Raw genomic sequence first — 22626 nt, 5'->3', positions numbered from 1 at the left:
GGCGAGTTCAACACGCCATTTCCTATTGAGTTGCAGTCATGTAAACATGGCTATCACTATTGATTCTCCCGTCAAGTGTGAATGGAATAGTGCAGCAGAAATTCATCGAAGAACGAGTCGAGTGTATGAAGACAGCTTCATGAGTGACGGTGTTGTTCGTGAATGCTGTCAAAAGCTTAAAGATGGCCGAACTGATGTGCATGATGAAGGGGGTCAAGGACGCAAATCTGCCACTACACACAACATTATTCAACGAGTTGACCAAGCGGTTAAGGAAAAATCGAAGGTTCACCATAAGTGAATTATCGATGCAATTTCTGGAAGTTTCAAGATCTTCCCTGTAGTTTATCATTACTGAACAGTTGCGCTACAGAAAAGTTTGTGCTCGCTGGGTCCCACAGATGTTGACTGACGATCACAAAACACGCCGAATGGCTGCAGCGTTGGAGTTTCTTGACCGTTACAATACTGATGGAGAAGATTTTTTGAAATCCATTGTGACAGGCGATGAGACATGGGTTCAATATGACACGCCCCAAACAAAATGACAATCACAACAATGGATGCACACAAATTCTCCAAAGACACCCACAAAATTCAAATGAACCTTCAACAACCGTAAGTTTATAGCAACTGTTTTTTGGGACCAAAAAAGTGTGTTGCTTGTAGAGGCAGTATGCAGCAACAATTAATGCAAATTCATATTGTGAAACTTTGCGACACTTACGGAAAGCTACGAGGGCAATCCCAAAAAAAGGTCTATTTTTTGGGGACGTAGAGAAAGTTTTAATACGGTTGTTGGCAACACTGTTATGAGTGGTGCCTTTTCCACTACCACATAAGCATGCAGGCGCTTCGCTCGGATGCTCAGTCTTGGCTTGGCAGCCATTCGAAATGGAGCTCCCGATAAACGTTACCGCCAGGTGTGAAGTGCGGGCAGTTATTCGATTTTGAACGCAAAAGGCGTTAAACCGGTTGAAATTTACTGCCTATTGACGGAAGTGTATGGACAGTCGTGCATGGATGTCAAAAACGTTCACAAGTGGTGTAGAGAGTTTCCAGCCGGTCGTACTGAAATTCATGACGAAGAAAGGAGCGGGAGGCCGACGAGACAGTCGCGAAAGTTGAGTAACTCAACTTTCGTGATTGTTGAGTTCGTAAAATGCGAAAAGATTGGAGGTTCATCTGGATGCTCCTGAAGCTCCTCAACACTTCCTGAAGTGCATGGCGGCAAGCTGGTATGACATGGGCATTGTAAAACTGCCACAGCGTCTACAAAAATGCACATAGATCAAAATGGTGATTATGTTGAAAAATAAAGCATTCTGCAATCTTTAAAGTGATGTAGCAATTATAGAAAATAAACAGTTCTTTGTATATCTAAAAATATAGGAGACCTTTTTTTTGGGGGGGATTGCCCTCGTATTAAAAAAAACTAAGAGGCATGCTGACTTCTGGAATTGTTCTGATCCACAACAATGCCCGTTCTCACAGCACTCATGTAACCCAACAGTCCTTCAGAAATTTCAATGGGTCATTTTCAAACACCCACCATGTAGTCCAGACTTATCACCGAGTGACTATCATCTTTTCCCTGAACTGGGGGGCAGCACTTCTAAAATGACGTGGAGCTGAAAGAAACCATCACAACTCGCTTCCAATCATCCGGAAACATTTTATGAAGAGGGTATTGCAAAGCTTGTTCCACAGATATGACAAATGCTTCAAACATCAAGGTGATTACGTAGAGAAATAACCTATATTGTACATTACTTTTGGTAATAAAATCTTTTTTGTACATTCACCCGTCTTTTCTGTATAGCCCATCGGAGGTTGAAAAAAAAATAGCCTACATAAATTAACTGTTATTTATCCATTTTCTTCCCAGATTCTGAAATAAATTATTAATGTTTGGGCCTGTCTTTTACATACTCTACTACACCTGCAGTAGTGTGTTTGATCAAGTGTGCGTTAAATGGGCACAATATGCACATTTTGAAAACAATAGTCATGCAACATGAAAAATTATAACTATTACATGGATAGTTTTAAACCTAGGCTTTTGAAAATTAATAAAATAATTTTAGACTTGACATTTCTTCCATTCATTTTGGTTTCCTACCATGAACTTCATTACACTTAACTATCTAGAATTTTCACAGATCTGGTAATTCCTAAGTTTAAGATGTTAGAAAAATCATTTTAATATTAGTTGTAACATTTCTAATTCAAGATATGTATATAATTTTATTGCTCACCCATCCGGAATTTATCTGTTGAACATCATCAACTAATACTTCTTCATAATTTCCATATTCCATAAAATGAACAACACAAGTTTTTCCTTCTTTACCAACTGCATGGACTGTAGCACGATAATACTAAAAAAGGAAAAACAGTAATTCAGTGGAATAAAACACACTTCATTCTATAATGGCTGCAGAAAGGGGTGGGATTCTTTTTGTAATATTCTTTAAAAATTCATCTTTTCAAAATAAATTTGTACTTATCAATTGAATTTTTAATTATACTTTTTCATTTTGAATAAAATATTTTACAAAATATAAAAGTAATTATGAAAAGTGTTGGAAACTAAATTAATAAACTCAAATTATCCAAATATTGGATATGGTTTCAAATACTGCATGTGAATGTGTAGCAGTACATTCAGAGAAGAAAATTCTATCTGCTGTATAGTATTTAGTATTTTTAGACAAACTGAAAAATATATTGATCAAAATAGACTAAATTATACCTTTTGCAAGAAAAATAGTAACTAATAAATTAAATGTTTAGAATTTTATAGCAATATACCATAAATTTTGTCACTTCAAAATCATTAAATAGGTAGACTCTCACTATGACTCAAATTATGGCAAACTGCCAAGTTTTGGAAAAAGCACATGAGCAGTTTTTAAAAAATTAGCTCACAAAATTTTAACTCCTCAATATTAATTGAATTTGATATATTTTTATTAACATCTCGTTTTTTTATTAAACTTACTTGATTTCTTCTTTCAGAATTCGAAATGTAGGTTTAATTCAAATATAATTTGCACATTTTTTACAATTTATTTTTAAACATTTTTTATAAATTTTTCGAAAAAAATTTTGAATTATAACCTGTAAAATTTTTAATATCTTAAAACAGATGTATTTCTAGACACACCTGCAAAAAATTTGTTTTTTTTTTTTTATTCACAATTTCCTATGATATACATGAATTTACATATTGGTGTGGTTTGAAATTTGCCATATTCGTTACAAGCAATAATAATGCCAAATTTGGTTCAAGCATTATGTTAAAATTATTTGAAAATAATGAACGTGATCTTTTATCCGCTCATTTACAATGGAAAAAAAAAAAAAAAAACGAAAGGAAAATATGTTTGCTATAAATTAAGAAGTTCACCATGTGAATTATTTTTGTCGCAAACTGGAAAAAAATCCTCCAAGATAAATTTTTTAATTTTACAAAATTTAATATTTAGGCATAATTTGAGTCCTAGAATGGAAATATGGAATAAAACTGACATATCACTTCAGAAAAAGTCCGATTATGTGTGAAAATACCTATGTTAGAACAGTGCTATATATAAATCTAATACATATCCTAAGTCACACTTTTGAGACATAAAAACACAATTTGAATTTTGTCAATCGGACCAATAGAACAGAGGATATGAACTGTCCCCCCTTTTTTTCGCAGTGTACAAAACAGATTCTTTTTTGTTTCGGAGTGAAATGAGGGCTGCAGAAAAATAAGTCAAAGGTTGCATGCAACCCACAGATGTCTGTTAGTTTAAAATACGCACTTTGAGGGCCATTTATCTGCTTTTCAGCTTTACCCTTGTAGCTATGCTAAGGACAGCTACAAAAGATAGTTAAGTCGTATTTTGCTCAAATACCAATGCCCCTTTGGGGCAGTGACAACACACATCATGACTGTAAATGGAGAAAGGTTCATAAATGACCTTTGACTATCTATTTTAAATAAATAGATGATAGTTCTTTATATTGTTTGCACCACTATGGTTACACTTTGAGAAAATTTATTTCATTACTAGACATCTAAAAAGCATATATTTAAGCACTTCCAACTAATTAAAAAATTTTATGCTGATGATCATTAATTTAAGAAAACAATAAAATTCACTTACAGTGACACTTACATGATAATATCGTTTCTTACCTTATTATCTTCCCAATACTTGGCCAGTACTATTGCACCTGGCTTGAGGAAAGGCTTACCGATTGCAAAATTATCTTTATCACTTCGAATCTCATAGCCATGAAGTTTGACTTGAGATGTTTTAAATGATAAATCTTCCATATCACCATATTTGCTATTATTAAAATATTTGTCATTATTTGAAACTTTGTTAGGTTCATAAACATTTGCATTCTTCACAGATCTTGCTACAGGATTTAAATTGTAGGTATTTTCTGCATATAAATTTTCAGTTGGCATCTGATGCATAATTCCCTGATTTTTAAAATTTTGAGTATTGTTTGCATTAAATTTATTTCTCTGATCTATTCTTCTCTCTTTTGAATAAGACTGTCCATGATTAGGAACATCATTTGTAACTTGAGTTCTGTAAAACTCATGATTTGGAAAATTTCTCCCTTGATTTTTAGGAAATGTTTCCTCATATTGCTTCTTTGATGGTGATGGTTTTGACTCATAAACTTGAGGATTTTTTAATGGTTTCTCATAGTTGTTAGAATGACTAAACTGCGAGTTTGAAAACGATTCAGCCTCTTGTTTTGCGTGGGTTGGCTTCTGTAAAACAAAATAAATATATAAATTTTATTTTTGCAATTTTTTAGATATTTATTAAAGCAGTAATTAATAAAATACATTCATATTAGCATCTAAGGTATTTTCTGATTACCTACTCAACCCTGAAAAGAATTCACTAAGCAAATGCACTACATCAGCCAAACAGGCAACTCATAATGTCAAAAAGAGGTATTTATGTTATAAGGTATTTCTACCACTTTCCTTTCATGGTGTAGTGGTTCTGCACGCTGGGCCAGTATTTCAAAGATCCGTGGTTCGATTCCCGGTGAAGGCGATTGCTCATTTTTCATCTCTCCAGCTTTTCCAAAATACCTAATGTCTCTACAATGTGATAATTCTAATCTGCACCGCACATGCAGATTTCAACTTTCTGATTAGTAATTGTTCCGATTGGTGTTTGATGAGTTTGTGTATTTTTTCCTTTTTTACCAGCTGATGAAAAAAGAAAGCATTCTCTTTCTTCAGAAGTATGGCATTTTATCTAACAAGTACAGGATGCAAACATTTGCATTTCATGAAGTTGTGTGCTGATGCTGCAAGTTGTAAAATTCTGTTTTCCCCTCCCCCAAGCCAAAAGAGATACATTGGAAATGATAAAGTGTGCAGTGCCAAATTGTTGCAATGCTACGTTTTCTAAGTTTTCTGATGTTTTAAAAGCTAAAACGGATTATTGTTTGCTAAATAAATGGTACTTTACTATGCATGATTCTTGCATTTTTATTTTGTCAATTGGTATTTTTTTAAAATGGCTGTAACCTTTCCCGTTTTTGGGGGTTGGCAGATAATCACAAAGCACTACATTTATTTATAAAAATACTTTTTTTTATTATTATTATTTACAACATGTTAAATGGTTAGATTAAAAATGAAAGAGCGACTAGTATATTTCATGTTAAATATTGGCAGCTAAATAAATACTTTTTGGTGACACTGTGGCTTGCCACATAATTATTTTGCCAACTTACTGCTTTGCTTAATGAATACTTTTTTTGTGACATAAATTCTAAACCGTAATTCTAAACAATGAAACAAAGTTTATATAATTTACACTTATTTAATTATAACTTTTTTGTGACATAAATTCTAAACCGTAACTCTAAAACAATGACCACTGGCATAAATTGTACAAACTTTGTTTTATATAATTTATGCCAAAGGAGAAATACACAATAAGGACATGCAAACACTAAGAAATACACCTTCATTAGATAAAAATGGGGTGTATAATCAATGATAAATTTTACATGTCTACGTGGAGGATACTGTATTGCAGTACAATACAAAGTCTAAAATCCAGGCATTCAATATCTGGAATGATCTCGATCTCTAAACCATCAGCCAAAAAAATAAAATGATAAAAAAAAGCTTCGCTCTCTACTCTAGTCAGGGAATGGACAATATAATAACAAAAGGAGGCACTAAGGTTGGGATTTGTATAGGATTTTTCTCCAGACTAACTCAGATACCTGCATATTACTTTCAAACATCTACTAGCTAAGGAATCAACTGTAATCACACTGATGGCTATGGATTTGATGAATAAAGCATTGATTCATGTTGGTCTGGATCACGCATTCGGTCCTTGAGTGGTTATCAGGCAGGATTAGCACTAAACATTTGCTTGCCTGGTGCAATCTCTATAAGTCCTAAATTTTGCTGTCCAGTTCCTAAATTCTATTGCCCAGTGATTCTCCTAAACTCTAAAAATTCTGCCTTCCCTAATTTTTGCTGCTCCTCAAAATTCTAAAATTCTTGCCACCATTTTTCTAGCTGATTTAAACAATGAATAAAGTCAAAATGTGGCCATGTCTATATGATTAATGCAAGATTTAAACTGATGAAGTAGCATCCAGAAATTTCCAAAAATTGAAATTGGTGAAGTCCTGATGATTCCGGACCTACGACTTCGTACTGTATTTATACACAGAAATAAGTGTCTTTATTCTGAATTCTTTTAAGCAACAAACTCATTCTTAACAAAAGATTAAAAATGATAAAAATCTGAAAAACAGAAGTTTTAATTATTTAACTGTATGTGAAAAAAAAAATTATCCATATTTTTGAACTCACAAGAAACTCATTTCTGAACTTGCATAAAAAACATACTGTGAATAAACTTTCTATGATGTACTACGAAGAGACTATAGACATAGGCCCACCAGCGGCCAAGCGATAAAGTTGCTGAGCACTGGTAGTTTGGTCCGAGGTTCGAATCCCGCAAACAGGCTGGCTGCATGGGCGTTTTCATTGGTTTTCCCCATGTGTAACATGTATATCAGCCAGTTTCCCTTAGAAAGTCCTCCACGAAGGCATCCCTCCCCTTAGGCAGATAGCCCTAGTGTGCTTTGCCGTAATAAAATAAATCAAATCAAATCATTCCTATATTATGAATAGGACTTTCTATGACATATAGACAGTCTATGGAATGACACAATATTACTTCCTATGACAAAGTTAATAATAATTTTAATCCATTATTCTTAAAACACACATATTATATCCAGTTTGCTAATTTATAATAAAAGTAACTCAGGAAAAATTCATAACTGCAGTAAATGAAATAAATGTGTCAATAATTACAATATCTTTGCCCCCTCCAAAGACTTTAGCCTTAGCTTCTTTCATTCTAGCAACTTCAGCAATATTAGCCATTCTTTGTTGTTTAAAAATTTCATTTTCTTTTGCTTCTTTTGCTTCTGTCTCCAGTGATTTAAAATCTGCAATTATATTAATAGCCACTTTTAATTTAATAAGGGTTTATTTGAACTATGAAAGCATCAGATTATAGCTCAACTTTTTTTTTTTTAACTGAGGACAAAGAAAAATTTAAGGCACTAAATAAAAATTGCATTTAAATATTAAAAAATCAAAAGATAAATATTTCACTTATGGGTCTTTAATTTTTTTTGGGGGGGGAGAAACGATGCATATGCAGCATTAAACTTACTTCCTGATTTTAATGGTTTGGAAGATGATATTGGTTTTCCAAATGGTATCCAAGGCGGTGGACCATTACCATCTAGATCTTCTTTAGTTCTGACATGTGATGCAAGACGCTATCAAAAATAAAAGAAAATAATGTACAGATACACTAAAAGATTCATCTAGAAAGATTTTCAAATATTTATAATTATTAAAATAAAGGTTGGTGCAACACTTGTGCATCAACTTTTGTTCTATAACACTTGTGCTAAGTAATTTTTTCTTATAATTTTTAAAATAATGCTAATATCTTAATCAATAATAAATTTTGAATTCCTTATGAAACTGTTAAAAAACATTTATTAATTATTATAATAGCATTACTTTTTTAAATGTGTTCAAATATTCAAAATACATATTTGAGAACTAATTCATATACATTATTTATAATAGCCTGTAAAATTCCATTTTACTTTAGTTATTTTCTTTGGTATTATCGCATTATCCACCCAATCCTAACAAGAATCACTGGACAAAGCAGAGTACAGTACAAAGTCTGTAATCCAGACCTCAATGCTACAAACTTTATGCACAAGTGGATCCGGCTTATTATTTTTTGCAGACTGTTAGAACAATTTTATAAAAATTAAGCTTGTACTTTCGATTATGTCAAAAAGAGTTTCCAATTCTGGAGCTGCCAAAGGATCTACAAAGCGAAAGCATGTTTGAATGTCCATTAAACAAAAAGTGGAATTACTGCAAAAAATGGATAAAGGCCTATCCGTCTCAAAATTATGAGAGAAGTATGGCATTGGAAAGTCAACTGTATATGAATATATGACACAAGAAAAAGGAACTTTATGAATTTTTTGTGGAAGCATCTTAAACAACTTACATTGAAAGAAATGTTTCATAAAGTAAAATAAATATTAAGCCTTTTTTTGTAAATTTTGATACCCTTTAGATCATAATTGTTCTTTATTTCATAAATTACGATTTCATATTTTTAATTGTATAATTTCTGCATGCCATCTGATCAGATTTAAATTGATGATCTATAATCCGGAAAAACCTCTAATCTGGAATCGCCGAAGTCCCAACGAGTCTGGATTACGGACTTTGTACTGTACTGCCAAAATAGGCAAATCAGAATTTTAAGAAAATCTATTTATATGGCAACCCACTCATGACTGTGCATGTATAACACTACCATCTGTCTAGGTGGTGGTAATGCACATGATTTCGGAATCTGAGGGTCATACAGTTTCAGTTTGTTGCGATTTTTGTGTGCAGTTCCCCCCCCTCTTGTATTGAATCCTAATCCCACTGTGGAGTTTTCTTGCCAATGAAAAAGTATTTTGCATTGTTTCAGAAATACAGCATTTTGCTTAATAGTGTAGAATGTCAGAATGCACATTCCATGACATTCATTTGTGTAATACACCGATTTTCCCCCTTCTTGAGTTAAAACAGGTCTATATGTACATGGAAAGTAGTGCTAGTTTGCTCTACAATGCCAAGAATTCTGCTATTCTCTAATTAGTCCAAAGTGGCTTTGTCCTTGAAGGACTATTGTTTTCCTTTTGCATTGATTCACTATAAATGTCCGTTTCACTTTTCAAACTGTTGCCACCAAATGTTAGAGTCTTGCATTATACTTCAAGAAATTAAATAATGAAAAATCTGCATAAATGTATGTATATTTCTCGTATTGTGATAAAACAACGGTACATAGAGTCATCGAATTTTGAATAACGTATTCCTCCAACGAATATGAGCATGTGGAAAACCAAATTTGAAATTTGAAATTTGTTTTATGATCGATTTCCTATTTTTTAAAACTTTGACGAATTTTTAATTAACAAACTTAGGGATTTCAAAGCGAGCAATGGCAACGTTGTGCAGAAAAACATTTTTATCTCCAGCGCGTGAGTCTCTGTATCGGAAATTCTAAAGATATGCTCGTTTTAAAACTATTTTGCGATATTGCTGTTGCACTGGATCTTATGGTTTAAGTGCGAGGAACATGATATTTAATAAAGAAAGGTAACACACAAAATGTTAAAAAACGCCCCTTTGGACGAAATTTAAAATCTGAAACATTTCAGATTTTTTTTTTTTTTTTTTTTAGTCCAAAGGGATTTGAATCCCGAAGGATTATTAGTTTCGTTTTGGCATTTTGCGTCGGACTCATAAATGTCGGTTCACTTTTCAAACTGTTGCCATAAAATGTTAGAGTCCTGCATTATATTTGAAGAAATTAAATAATGAATATCTGCGTAAATGTATGTATATTTCTCACATTGTGCGAAGATTTATCATATTGCACACATTGTGATAAAACAACTGTGCATAGAGCCACCAAATTTTGAATGACATAATCCTACTGTGAATATGGGTATGTGCGAGCCCAAATTTGAAATTTATTTTATTATCGATTTTATATTTTGTAAAATTTTAACGAATTTTTGATTAACATTCTCAAGGATTTCAAAGCTAGCAATGGCAACGTTGCACAGAAGAAACATTTTTATCTACAGCGCATGAGACTCTGTATCGGAAATTCTAAAGAATGCTCAATTTAAAACTATTTCGTGATATTTCTCTTGAACTGAATTTTATGGTTTAAGTGCGAAGAATGTGATATTTAATGCATAAAGGTAACAGACAAAATGTTAAAAAAGTACCCCTTTAGGTGTAATTAAAAATCTGAAACTTTTCAGATTTTTTTTTTTTTTTTCTTTAGTTAAAACAGATCATTGGGTCCATGGACAAAAGACCAGGGGGGAGTTTTATTTGTAAAGTGCATTTTAATTTAGTTAATTTATTGCTGTTTTATGTAATTTTTAGCATTTCATTATGGATGTTTCTTATGTTTTTAATTTCATTAATTCATTGTTGTTTTCATGTAATGTTTAGCACAAAACCGTTTAAATTTTTTTTTAAATGGCTACTGTTTTTCATGCATTAGGTCTGCGAAAAATTACTTGCCAAGGATTAGCGACTTTAGGTGAGGGTTGGGCAGATAATGCAAGAATACCTTTTCTTTTCAAAGTGTGAAAATCATACAATAAAAGCTTCAAAAAAGCATCATTCCAAAATTAAGTTATCATTAGTTCTTATATCATGTAGATTAACATGTATTTATATACAATAGCTCACATTTGTATTTGTATTCAAGACATATGTATTTTCAAAATTTAGTTGAATTATTATCTTTAACTAAACACTGAAACAGAGACTTTAAAAGAGAAATTTTTTCCTTCTATTTTAAGCCTAGCTTGTTACAAAATAAATATCATTAAAATATATTTTGTAATAAAATAATTCATTCAAAAATTATTAATCAGTAGCTCATACAATAATTCAGTCACTCGAAAATTTGAGATGTTCTGTCAAACTACAATTTTTATATAATTTTTTGTTTTAAATGAAAATACATCACCAGAATTATTGTCTGCATTTGTAAATTACTTGTTTTAAAAATATATATTACAGTTCCATATCTGAAATGATCATGGCAAGATGCTACAGATAAACAACACATTCTTTAAACAAAATTAACATCATTTTGGCAATGGTAAAGTATTTAAAATATTTTTTTAAAAAAATTTTGATGGAAAATGTTTAACTATCTTTTATGCTACTATAAAACAATGGAAACTGTATGAAACTGTTGAAAATAGTCTAAAACACATATTACACTAACACGAAAGAACTGGAGATTTATCCGATAGAAAATCAAACAAAATTAAAAAATTAGTACTGTAAAACTTAGAGAGGATTTAGGAAAACAGTTTCCAATAAAAGTTAACTCTGAAACTCTTAGAACAGTTATTATGACACATAAATACAATGACTGGTCAGTAAAAAGGAAATTTACAAGGAAAATACATCCAACGTTTGCAAAATTCACGATATGCGAAGATTTATCATATTGAAGTAATGGTATGAAGATGAGTGAAGTTTGATATATTTGGGTTCGACAGATGAATAGCTGTGTGTTGAAAGCCTAATAAGAAATGAATAAAAAAAATTATTGCCTACTGTTGAGCACGAGGGTGGAAGCATAATGGTTTCGGGATGTTTTGCTTTTGCGTCTGGAATCAAAACTTTACTTTTTGTAGAAAATAATAAATATTATTAAATGTGTAAAATTTGTTAAATAAAACTTGAAAATCTCTTCAAAAAACTTGGAATGCAAAATACATACAAGTACTATCATGATAAAGATCTTAAACATACAGATATAAATGCTTGCTAGTAATTATCAAAACTCTTTCACAGTCGTCGAACTTAAATTCTATTGAACATGTACGAAGGAAGTTGGAAAAAAGAATAAAGAAACATGCCATTTCCTCAAAAATTCTACTATAAGCAATTCTTGCAGAGGAATGGAACATTCTCACATGAAAAATTTACTTGAATCTATAACAAAGTGCATGAAAAATTTAATTTAGCTAATGGATATCTAATAAAATATTGAATGTCCCATTTTTTTCATGTTTTTATTAAACATATACAGTTTACTTGTTCAATGTATCCAAATGCTTAGCAAGTTCATTTTCAGAATGTTTTGATAAACATTTTTCAAAAGAGGCTGCTTTTAAAAAAGATTATCAATAGTACATGTAAAAGATAACTTGTATTTATATACAGTGGCTAATATTTTGTAACTGATATTTGCAAATAAAACAGGAAAACACATAAATGTCCGAAAACAAATATGAGCCACTGTAATAGCAAAATTAGGTAAAATCATTTATTTAATATTATTCACACCAAAATTTTTATTAACTAATTGTAATAAAACTCCAATCATTTCTGTATGTATTACTACTGTTACTGAGAAATAAAGCAAGTTCACCATTTTTGAATCTACCATATTAATAAAATTTTCCTTTTTTAATATCACAAGGCAATTAACAGCTAGTATACAACCTGTCTTTATTTTAATTCTAATAAATATTAAAAACATGTTTGAAACTATTGTAAACCCATGTTTTTGCATGTACTGTATTATTGTACTTTATCATTCTATAAATTATTCTTAAATAAATCTGATGTTGACAACTGCCCGTTATTGAAGAAATGATTATGATCTCCAACATCATCATCTACATTATATTCAAAAACTTTGTTACACATTTTTGGCCCCAAGATTGTTTCACTGCAATAATTTTAATTAAAAATTTATTTTTAAGTAAATTAACACAGTTTAAATTTTTGTTTTATTATCTCATCCAAATGAAAAACTTAATACTTTTATTTTAATGCTGATTAAAGCTTTCAATTTTGTGAATGAATAAAAGAAAAAAATTCAGTTTGCAGAACTGCAAAACTGGGTGGGCATAATCAAGTCCTCCAGTCATTTCTATTTTAACAGAAATCACATATCAGTTTTAACATCATGTCAAAAATGACATAAGGCTGTTGAAATGAAAATATATTTAAAGGACTTTTAAATTAAGAGCATCATAGTTATAGAAAGTTAAAAAGATGACCTAACCTCGGATATTGACCTTGAAGTTCCCCATTCAATGATATTTTAACTACAACTTGGAATAAGAGTCTTTTAACATCATAGAAACAAGGAGTTTATGCATCTGAACACATTTTTAAAAAGCAATGCCAATTCGAACATACTTTTGCACTAAACTGTAACTAATATATATTATAGATTATATTTATTATCACTTAAAAGTACAGAAAGATTAAATGCATTAAAACCAAATATTTTTCATACAAAAAAGGTCTCTCAGAACAAAAACACTTACCCGGCATAATTCCCACTTTTCAACCATAGGAGCAACACAACCACCCAATACTGTAAATTGATTTTCACTTAAAAGCAAAAAATTGTTCTGTATATTAATTTTCCCAGGCTTCAAAAATATTTTTGTCCCTGGAGGAGTATCCATACTATTAAAAACATGAATTGAATCAATACATATAATTTTTTTTTTTTACAAATACATGATAAAAGCAGAAGATAATAATCTCAATGTCTCATTCTTTAAAAATAAATCTGATTAGTTACAATATAAAAGAGCACATTCATAAGTGATAGACTTATTAGTGATTATCATATATGAATAAAATGATTAAAAAGTGAATAAGTATATGAAAGATTTTAATATACTATGTTTACTGTGTGAGGTAGTTTCCTGCTAAATCAATACAACACTTTTATTCTAGCAACAGTTTGCACGTTGATAAACACTTACTTTGTTACCAAGAAACCAGACAATAAATTTTCAACTGTACAACAATGATCTATAAATCTATTTATAAAATCCACATCTCGACAATGATTTACAATTTCTTTTGGCTGCAAGATTTCAGGTTAGCAGATTTCATTGTAGTATATGAGTCTTGCATCAACATGAGACAGGGTTATAATATTTCTCCTTGAAGAACTGTGAGTCATTTGCTCTCTTATTTAAGTCACTTGTCCTATCCAATTTCTCTTTTAGTAATCCGTATATTGACACATGCTTCATTAAGGGTTACTGTATTTAAAAATGGATTATATTTTCCCCTGCACACAGGCACATCAAGGCACTCAATACCCAAAGAGATACCAGTCTCACTCTTTGAAACTATAAAATCGGACTTATGAATGTAACAGACTTACGGTACTTTAATGTTAATTGGGTACCACTTAGCATCAAATATAAACATAGGCATGAAATTTAACTAAGTGGCAGCAACCCTGATGATATATTAAGCTTTACAAAAAGAAAGATTATTTTACGTAATAAGTACAAAAAAGAAATACAAATACAAAATAGATTTTATCAGATTAATTTCAGATTACATGAGAGGCATAAAACTACCAGTTTCTTTTAACACTGCTGAAAATATTTTGGTCTTTTCATGCCATTGATATCACATAAATTTGATGAGGTAGGAATCTAGACAGTGCCACCCTGAGTTTTATACCTCCATTTTACCCATGGCATCTTGTACCAAACAACCAGAAACATCATATTTGTAATTAACTTGCATGTGCTCAAATCCAGCAGCTGGCAATTCATCTATTTACACAACTGAAAAACCTCGGAGAAATAATTTCCAGATTGATCTTAATTTTTCCCACTCATTCACAACGATATCATTACACAACTATTCATAACAGATAGTTGTTAACAGATTACCACAACTGGCACTTTGGCACACATTTGGTGGATAGCACCCCATTAACAAAAAATAATAGATTTACTAAAGCAACTTAACTATTAACCTGTGCAAACATTCATGGATCTCCATAAATGAGCATGGTTCTAAATCTAGAAACTATCAATACTAATTATGAAAAAAGTGGCAGAGAAGTTGTTGAGAATGAAAACGTTTCGACTGATATTTTAGTAGGAATTCTCGAAATGGTTGGCATAGCTCCACATGATAAGACATGGAATTCTTTTTCTGTAATTCCACAGCAATTATAGTACTTGAAGAATGATATTTTGTAACTGAAAAAGAAATTATATCTATCTATAGAATTAAAAAGTAAATTTAAACAACTTATATTGAAAGAAATGCTTAGCAAAACAAATAAATATTGAGCATTTTTTTTGGGGGGGAAGGTAAATTTTGATTCTCATAAATGCTTCATTATTTCATAAGTAACTATTTCGTATGTTTAATTTTATAATTTCTATGCCATCTTACTAGATTTAAGGTCAACTAGTGACCCACTGGTAACAAACACTGAACACTGGTAGTCTGGTCCAGAGTTAGAGTTCTGGTTATTCTATGACATAATACGTTTATACATGTGCGTTTAATGCATAACGGATGGTATCAGCTACGCTAAAATGATCTAATTATCTATTTCAGTTAATGTTGCAGATTGCGTTGTTCCTTAATCTTCTAATTGGATCCGGCTTATTATTTTTTGCAGACTGTTAGAGCAATTTTATAAAAGTAAGCTTCAACTTTCGATTATGTCAAAATGAATTTCCGATTCTGGAGCTACCAAAGGATCTACAAAGCGAAAGCATGTTTTGATGTCCATAAAAAAAAGTGAAATTGCTGCAAAAAATGGATAAAGGCATATCCTTTGATTCTCTAACAATTCCGAAATATGTTTATCAATTTCATGCTGCTCTTCGGGGGGGGGGACGACGCAGCGCGCAATGAACTGGAAGTTTATCTGTCAGCACTATCCTTATCTTCAGGGCAGATTTTTAATTTTATTCGGCTTATAATTCCTTACTAAATGTAGTATTTCATCTCGATGTACTCCGTCTTTGATATGATTTATATCAAATTCCTTGTCATTATAATTCGCTTCCGATAGTGAAGAAAGTGACACAGACTTTTGACTGTATGTGGCAACCCACATATACAGTAGCATATATGTTTTGGCCGCTGCACAATCTTTTGATGCTCTGAAGTCTTTTGATGATAAGCTTGTGAAATTCTCTATTTTTTTTTAAACACAAGCTGATCACTGTGTTGTGGCTTAAGCTCACTTGTCTCATGTAGTCAGCCCAAGCCCACGAAATTCCTCGTGGCAAGGAGTGCTAGATTACGCCTGCCGTTGGCAACAGCCTTGAACATCATTCTGGTGACAGTATAAGGTATTTCTCCCACTTCCCTAGTGTGCCTTCATGGTTAGCAGACTGGGCTGGTATTCCAGAGGTCCATGGTTCGATTCCCGGCGAAGGCGGTTGCATATTTTTCATCTTTTCTGCTTCCAATTAACCTAATGACTCTACAACAGTGCGATTTAGCTCAGTTCCCCCCCCCCGAAATTTGATGCAGATCACTGGGGGGACGGGTCCGAAGGTCTCCCACTTCTGTGCCCTTCCACCAAACCACGCGAGAGGACTTTCGGCTGGCCGCATATTTAGACTGCTGCACAGACACCATACATTTACAAACATTCATGCCTTCTCCGGGATTCAAACCCTGGCCCTTCAGCATGGCAGTCAGCAACGCTAATCGCTATATCAGTTGGGTGGCTGATCGCTGTGTTCATGGGAAGAACAACAGTACAAAAAAGAAAAATTTCTTAACAGAAAGCATTTTATTACTCATGTTTCTTGTTTTTTAAGTTTCGCTGATTGACTATTCTTGAATGGAATTCTTAGTATGCCATCATTTTCAAAATAGTTGTTGCTTTTTGTATATTAGCTTGCAAAAAAAATTAGTCAATTAAGAGTTCATGATTTCTTTGGTGGGGTTGTGAATAATCAGAAATTATGTATCAATAAGTATGATAACAAATATATTAATATTCTTTATGTGGCAGTTACTGATAAGCATTTTACAAAGTATTTATCTCTCTTGAACATATTCAAACATTGTTTTCAGTAAGTCTGAAAAGTACAAAATAGGCAGAAAAATATACTTACGTTATGGATTTCCACTGACCCCACTGTAAACAATTAACATATGCATTACCATCAGTTAATAGTAATCTTAGAATTGCTGGAGCACCAGAGCCATACTCATATTTTGGAGCACTTGCATTTTTAATTTTCTGAATCTGCACAACACCACCACCTGCAATCTAAGGATAACATACCATAAATACTTTAGTAAGTACTAAATAAAGAAAAGAAAATTCATGCATAGTCTTAAAAGAATTTATTTATTGTTAAGTAATCAGAAATATATATTCCAAATGTAACTTGAATACAGGAATTTATAAATCAGTAATTCACATTTAATACTGTCATTCCCAAAAGCATAAGTAATTTTATTCTGCAGAAAGCCAACTTAATAGCTTATTTTTGTTCTTTTCTTTAAATAATTATTGCTTTTCTTGTATCCAATTTGTAGGCTATAGTGCTTTAGGATTTTCTATATGAATCCTTAACTCGACATTACCCGTGTGACAAAAAACGAACGTTGTTAATCGCCCAGGGTATGTCATTATATTTTCTACTATTAAATCTATGCAAGAAAGGTTAAAAAAAATTTTTTTAAAAGAATATTATAAAGCTAGCTAATCATGCTACTTACATTTATTTTGTATATTTTCTGCAAATACATGCCATGTGTTCCTTGTCACACTTTTCACTAATAAATTTAGTTTTTCTGTCTCTTCTATCAGGTTATTTAGTGCATCTTTTAGATATTACTTTGGCCTTCTTTGTATGTGGTGCGATGTCTCCATTGGATCCTAGTTTTTCTTTTAAGTTTCATGGAAGCATCATGTGTTGGCTTCTATTTTTCTTGTATTCTTCTGCAAGTTGAAATCCCAAATATTTCAAAACTGATCACCTCATTTGATGTTCAGTAGGTGGTTTCTTAGTAGATACAAAAATAAGTCATGTATTTATTGCAGCAATGCTCAACGCTGCAAAAAATATTGCCATGGGCAAACGATTAGAGTTCCTAGCTGTTCAATATGTGGCAGCAATGTCTACATCGACTTTAGATAAATTGTAGAAACTTTTAGATAAATTTTTTACTTTTAGATAAATTGTAGAAAGTTATTATTTCAGGTTTTTTCTAGTCTTCATAGATGAGTCTATTGCATCATCATTATGCATAGTTGAAAGTAGATTAACATTCTTTTTTTTTTTTTTTTTTTTTTTTTTTTTTTTATGTAAGTGCGACAATTATTGTGTCTTTTTGGAAAACAAACATGGAGGAGTTAATCTCTCTCTTCTTTGAATTCAAAAACATTGGAGAAATCTCTTTTATTTGTTCTTATCGTTAAAATGATAGTTATTCATCCGAAGATACAATATCCAATAAATTTCTCAAATATCTCATTTCTTCATCATAACTGCAATAACGTGCCATATTGGAAGAAAAATTTGAAAGCTTGTTCACATACTCAGAACTGTAACACAAATACTTGCCAGGATATAATATACCCGTCGAAGCTATAGCTGAAAAACTATTTTCAGAATTCGGCCCCAGGTTTCCTCTTCTTGAGACAAGTAATTTTATGAGAAAAATAAAAACTGGTATATTCTGATTATTCACATTCCCAAATTCAACATATGATAAAACTGCTGTTTTTGCCATATTTTTGAGTAACGGTCATACGACAGTAGGCAACATAGGTGTATGCATATCATACATGTGTTTGAGTGCACACAGATCTGTATACTTATATGTAATCATCATTTCAACTAACATTATTCATCAGCTGTTAAAGGGTACATATTGGACATAAAATATTTTCTTCCCTAAATTTTTTTAATTTTTATAAAATTTTCTTTTTCTTAATATTTATCAACAGAACAATAATTATGAGTCCTGAAGTTATCCAAACAAAAATTTTTTTGCCAATCTGCAAGGTCATTAATGAATTTTCAATTTTTATTGCGGATATGAAGAATCAATCAGAAAGTTTCTAAAAATTTATATCACTGATAATTACACCTTTATGGCCTATGGATACTGTTAGCAAAATGACAGTTAAATATAAAATGTGTAAATCCATGCATACTCTAATACGCATGTGGTATGCACAGGCCTGGCTTGGTTTTTATCATGTATATACTTGTGTCAAAAACATGGCAATTAATTAATTTGAAACTGGGAGGTAAAGATAATCAGAAAGCAATGGTAGTCTCAAAACTGCAGTGACTAGAAATTGCATTCAATGAATATTATCCAATATAGGATTCTACAACAACAGCCAGTATAGAATTCAAAAAGTCTAAGAACTCTTAATTACACTAAACCATATTTTTTAAGTAAGTAAATATGAGTAATAATGAAAATGAATTAATAAATAAAAGCGATGTTCATAAAAGAAAACATTACAGTCATATGCATGTAGTATTTTAATTGCATAGGAAGAATCCAGTACTTTCTTTGAGCAGCTTTTTCGATATTTGTCATAGCTGAGAAGACAGTAGTGGCTAAGGGTAAAGGTATGATGACGCAGTTAACACAACTGAGCTTGAAGTATCATAATCTTTATTTTGATGCATATCAAACCATCTTAGTAGACATTTACCAATTATATTTCAGTACAATACTTTTTATTTACATTGGTTTTAAAAGACATAGGCATCTTAGACTGAGAAGCAAGGCTGCACGGATGTTGGCATGGCAGAAGCTAGGAAAAGGAATGATGCAGTTACTTGTGAAAAGTATTTATACTAAGTATGATGCATAAGTACAGCTAATCTGTGACTGGTTAATTTTAGGTTGTTCATGGAAAGATCGCAAATTTGGTACACCAAATTTAGAATAGCTAATTTTGAGGTTGCCGACTATTTCTTTCAGCAGCCATCATATTTTGTTATATCTTACATGCATATACTACTACCTGCAGTCTATTGACAAATACACTTTAATCGATGCTTCTTTAATTAGCTTATATTGCAAAAATTAAATCAAATGGATGACCTGCATAAAATTATGTGACACATCTATCTAACAGTCACTGAAAAGTTATTCTCCACGTACATAGGACAAAGTTATCCAGTAACATGTATTTACAAAGCATAAAAGGAAATTTTTTGTTGGCTACTGGCTGGCTTCCATTAGGATACAAGCCATGATAACATAAAATTAAGCTAACTCACTTTTTTACCCTTCTGGTTTTAAGAAGTCTTCAGTACACCACCTCATAATAGTATGATTAGGATTTTAACAAACTGGATAGACCAAAAAATTGAATGAAGAAAGCAACATTCCCATATTCAGTTAAAAAGAAATTTATACACAAATGCAGAATTACACATTGTATAGCAATAAGACAATCCTTTGTCTTATCTGATAAAAGAAGTCCAGCTATTATCAATAAAAATTAAACATTTTTCAATGTTTTTGCATGTCACAGGTTCATATAGAACTCCTTAATAAATATGCCAGATAAACAGAAAGAAAATGACACTCTGTTGAAATACATATCAGCTCATACCCCAAGGTAATAGCTATAAATCACTCAAGGAAGAAATAAGATAGCTATATTGGCTTTTAACAAAAGTTTCCCATCACCACAAATATTATCTGCATAAACAGTTTGCGTTAGCATGTTTAATCATATTTTGTGAAACAATTTTTGGTATTTGAAAGAAAGAGACTTGCTTTAGAAGACTGTGTTGTGAAATTAGTAAAAAAATATCGTTAAGTATGAAATGGTATGTCATTAAGTATGAATGGTATTAAGTACGTCTGAAATGGAACTACCACACTACCAGATTAGAACCATCATTTACTTCCAGTTCTGTTATAAAAGTCAGCTACAGAATATCACCAAACCATGTGTACAGCTTTGGGTACTAATGTATCATATGACACTGTGAAGGTTTGGTACCAAAAGTTCAAAAACAAGGACTATGACATTCAAGAAGCAGAGCGCTTGTGCCGGCCTACTGATATTGATGAAGCCCACCTGCAAGAACTTATGCAAGAAGATCAGTATGAAACCACTCGAAGGCTTGCTAAGGAGTTAGACATTAGTGCCATGTCCATTAGTCGCACTATGCATTGCATAAACTTTACAAGTTCAAACGCTGGGTAACGCATGAACTGACTCAAGCAGATAAGGACAGACATGTTCACACCTGCACTAATCTGCTTGAATATAAATATAAGGACAAAATTCTGGACCAGATTGTCACTTGTGACGAAAAGTGGATTTACTTCAACAACACACGCGGAAAAGGGGGTTGGTCTGCATACCAGTGAGTCTGTCGGCAGCATCGCAAACCTCAATTTGACTAACACAAAGATTATGCTTTGTATTTGGTAGGACTGTCCTGTTTTTATTCATAAAAAAATATTTGAAAAAAGGTAAACTGTTGACGGTAAGGTATACAGTGAGATGCTAGTCCATGTTGACACTGATACCAAGGAGAAATGTTGAACTGGCAGAAAAAGGCAATGTTCCATCAAGACCACATGTGTCTGTATTCACTGGTTGGACTTTGCCACAGCCACCAAGTTTTTAGGTTGAACTACCAAAAAGTAAGCAGAAAAATTATAGATTTGGGTGGTGATTACTACTCACACTAAAGGTACTCTTTCCATGTTTTTTTTTTTTTTTTTTTTTTTTTCCTAACTTTATTAAGAAAATTTTTTGGTAGAAAACTTTCACTATAACCAGATATAAAAATAACAAAATCAAATCTAAAACAGTGATCACTAAGCTAGAGCTCAATACAGTTAGTTGCATAACTCTGTACTGAATAACTGAACTAACCAAATCTCCAAAGTAGTGAATATTATAGAACTACATAAGCACTTCGAGAAGATTCGACAAAATTTTCTCATAGGCTTTGAAAATGCATTTTTCAGAATCTCCCATATGTTGCCATTTTAAAGTTAAAAATTGTCACCAATCTGTCAAGAGATTTCTATTCACATTTCTGGTTCTCACTGAGCTATCTATACAATTCAAACACTGACTGATTTAGAATTAAAAATCTACAATACAATGCAAGAAACAAATACAAAAATAATAAGATCAGTTAAAAAAAATATACACAGTAAAATTGTAATTTATAATGCAGCAAATAAGTAAATGAATAAATCAAAACAATACACAACAGATATATATAAAAAATACAATAGAATAAACACATATCTCTAGAAACATTCCCAACAATATGCATAAAATTTAATAAACAAATTTATTAGAAAGCCAGTATCTCTATCCAACAGTCCTGTTTCATACCACCCCACTTCTCCTGTTTCATACCACCCCACTCCACAATATCTTTAACAAGTTATGAAAGGTAGGGTTAGATTTAAAATTTTAAAATTACAACCATATCTAAATTCATTAAAAGCAAACTAAATAAAACATAAACAACAAACTGCATTCCACTTTTAAAAAGTAAATAAATACTAAGCACTCACAGATTCAAGTTTTCCTCTACAGATATCTTCAGGGAAAAAATTTCCTCCAATATCTCGCAAATCCATCTATGTGGAGAAAAAAATAAAAGCCTTTATTTATAGTT

The 22626-nt window shown here is 31.7% G+C and overlaps 2 protein-coding genes across 2 annotated transcripts in view; one reads left to right on the top strand and one right to left on the bottom strand.

Moving 5' to 3' along the window:
• Positions 1–5508, top strand: part of LOC118195925 (UDP-xylose and UDP-N-acetylglucosamine transporter-like) — a 56148-nt gene extending 50640 nt beyond the window's left edge. The window contains exon 9 of the mRNA XM_085812604.1: positions 5240–5508. Within this exon, the coding sequence (XP_085668730.1) occupies positions 5240–5292 (53 nt within the window). The 3' untranslated portion in view covers positions 5293–5508. The remainder of the gene's footprint in view (positions 1–5239) is intronic.
• Positions 1–22626, bottom strand: part of LOC118195924 (uncharacterized) — a 36469-nt gene that overhangs the window by 4092 nt on the left and 9751 nt on the right. Inside the window, exons 3-9 of the mRNA XM_035367264.2 lie at positions 22523–22588; positions 17095–17252; positions 13507–13651; positions 7755–7863; positions 7388–7524; positions 4193–4786; positions 2259–2381 (exon numbers count right to left, since the gene is read on the bottom strand). Coding sequence (XP_035223155.2) covers positions 2259–2381; positions 4193–4786; positions 7388–7524; positions 7755–7863; positions 13507–13651; positions 17095–17252; positions 22523–22588 — 1332 coding nt within the window. The remainder of the gene's footprint in view (positions 1–2258; positions 2382–4192; positions 4787–7387; positions 7525–7754; positions 7864–13506; positions 13652–17094; positions 17253–22522; positions 22589–22626) is intronic.

The sequence above is a fragment of the Stegodyphus dumicola genome, chromosome 3, assembly GCF_044657685.1.
Source record: "Stegodyphus dumicola isolate Sdum_Otavi_A_Nest chromosome 3, ASM4465768v1".
NCBI classification, from domain to species: Eukaryota; Metazoa; Arthropoda; class Arachnida; order Araneae; family Eresidae; genus Stegodyphus; species Stegodyphus dumicola.
Note: the sequence above shows the minus strand (reverse complement) of the source record. Positions and strands in the feature narration are given on the sequence as shown.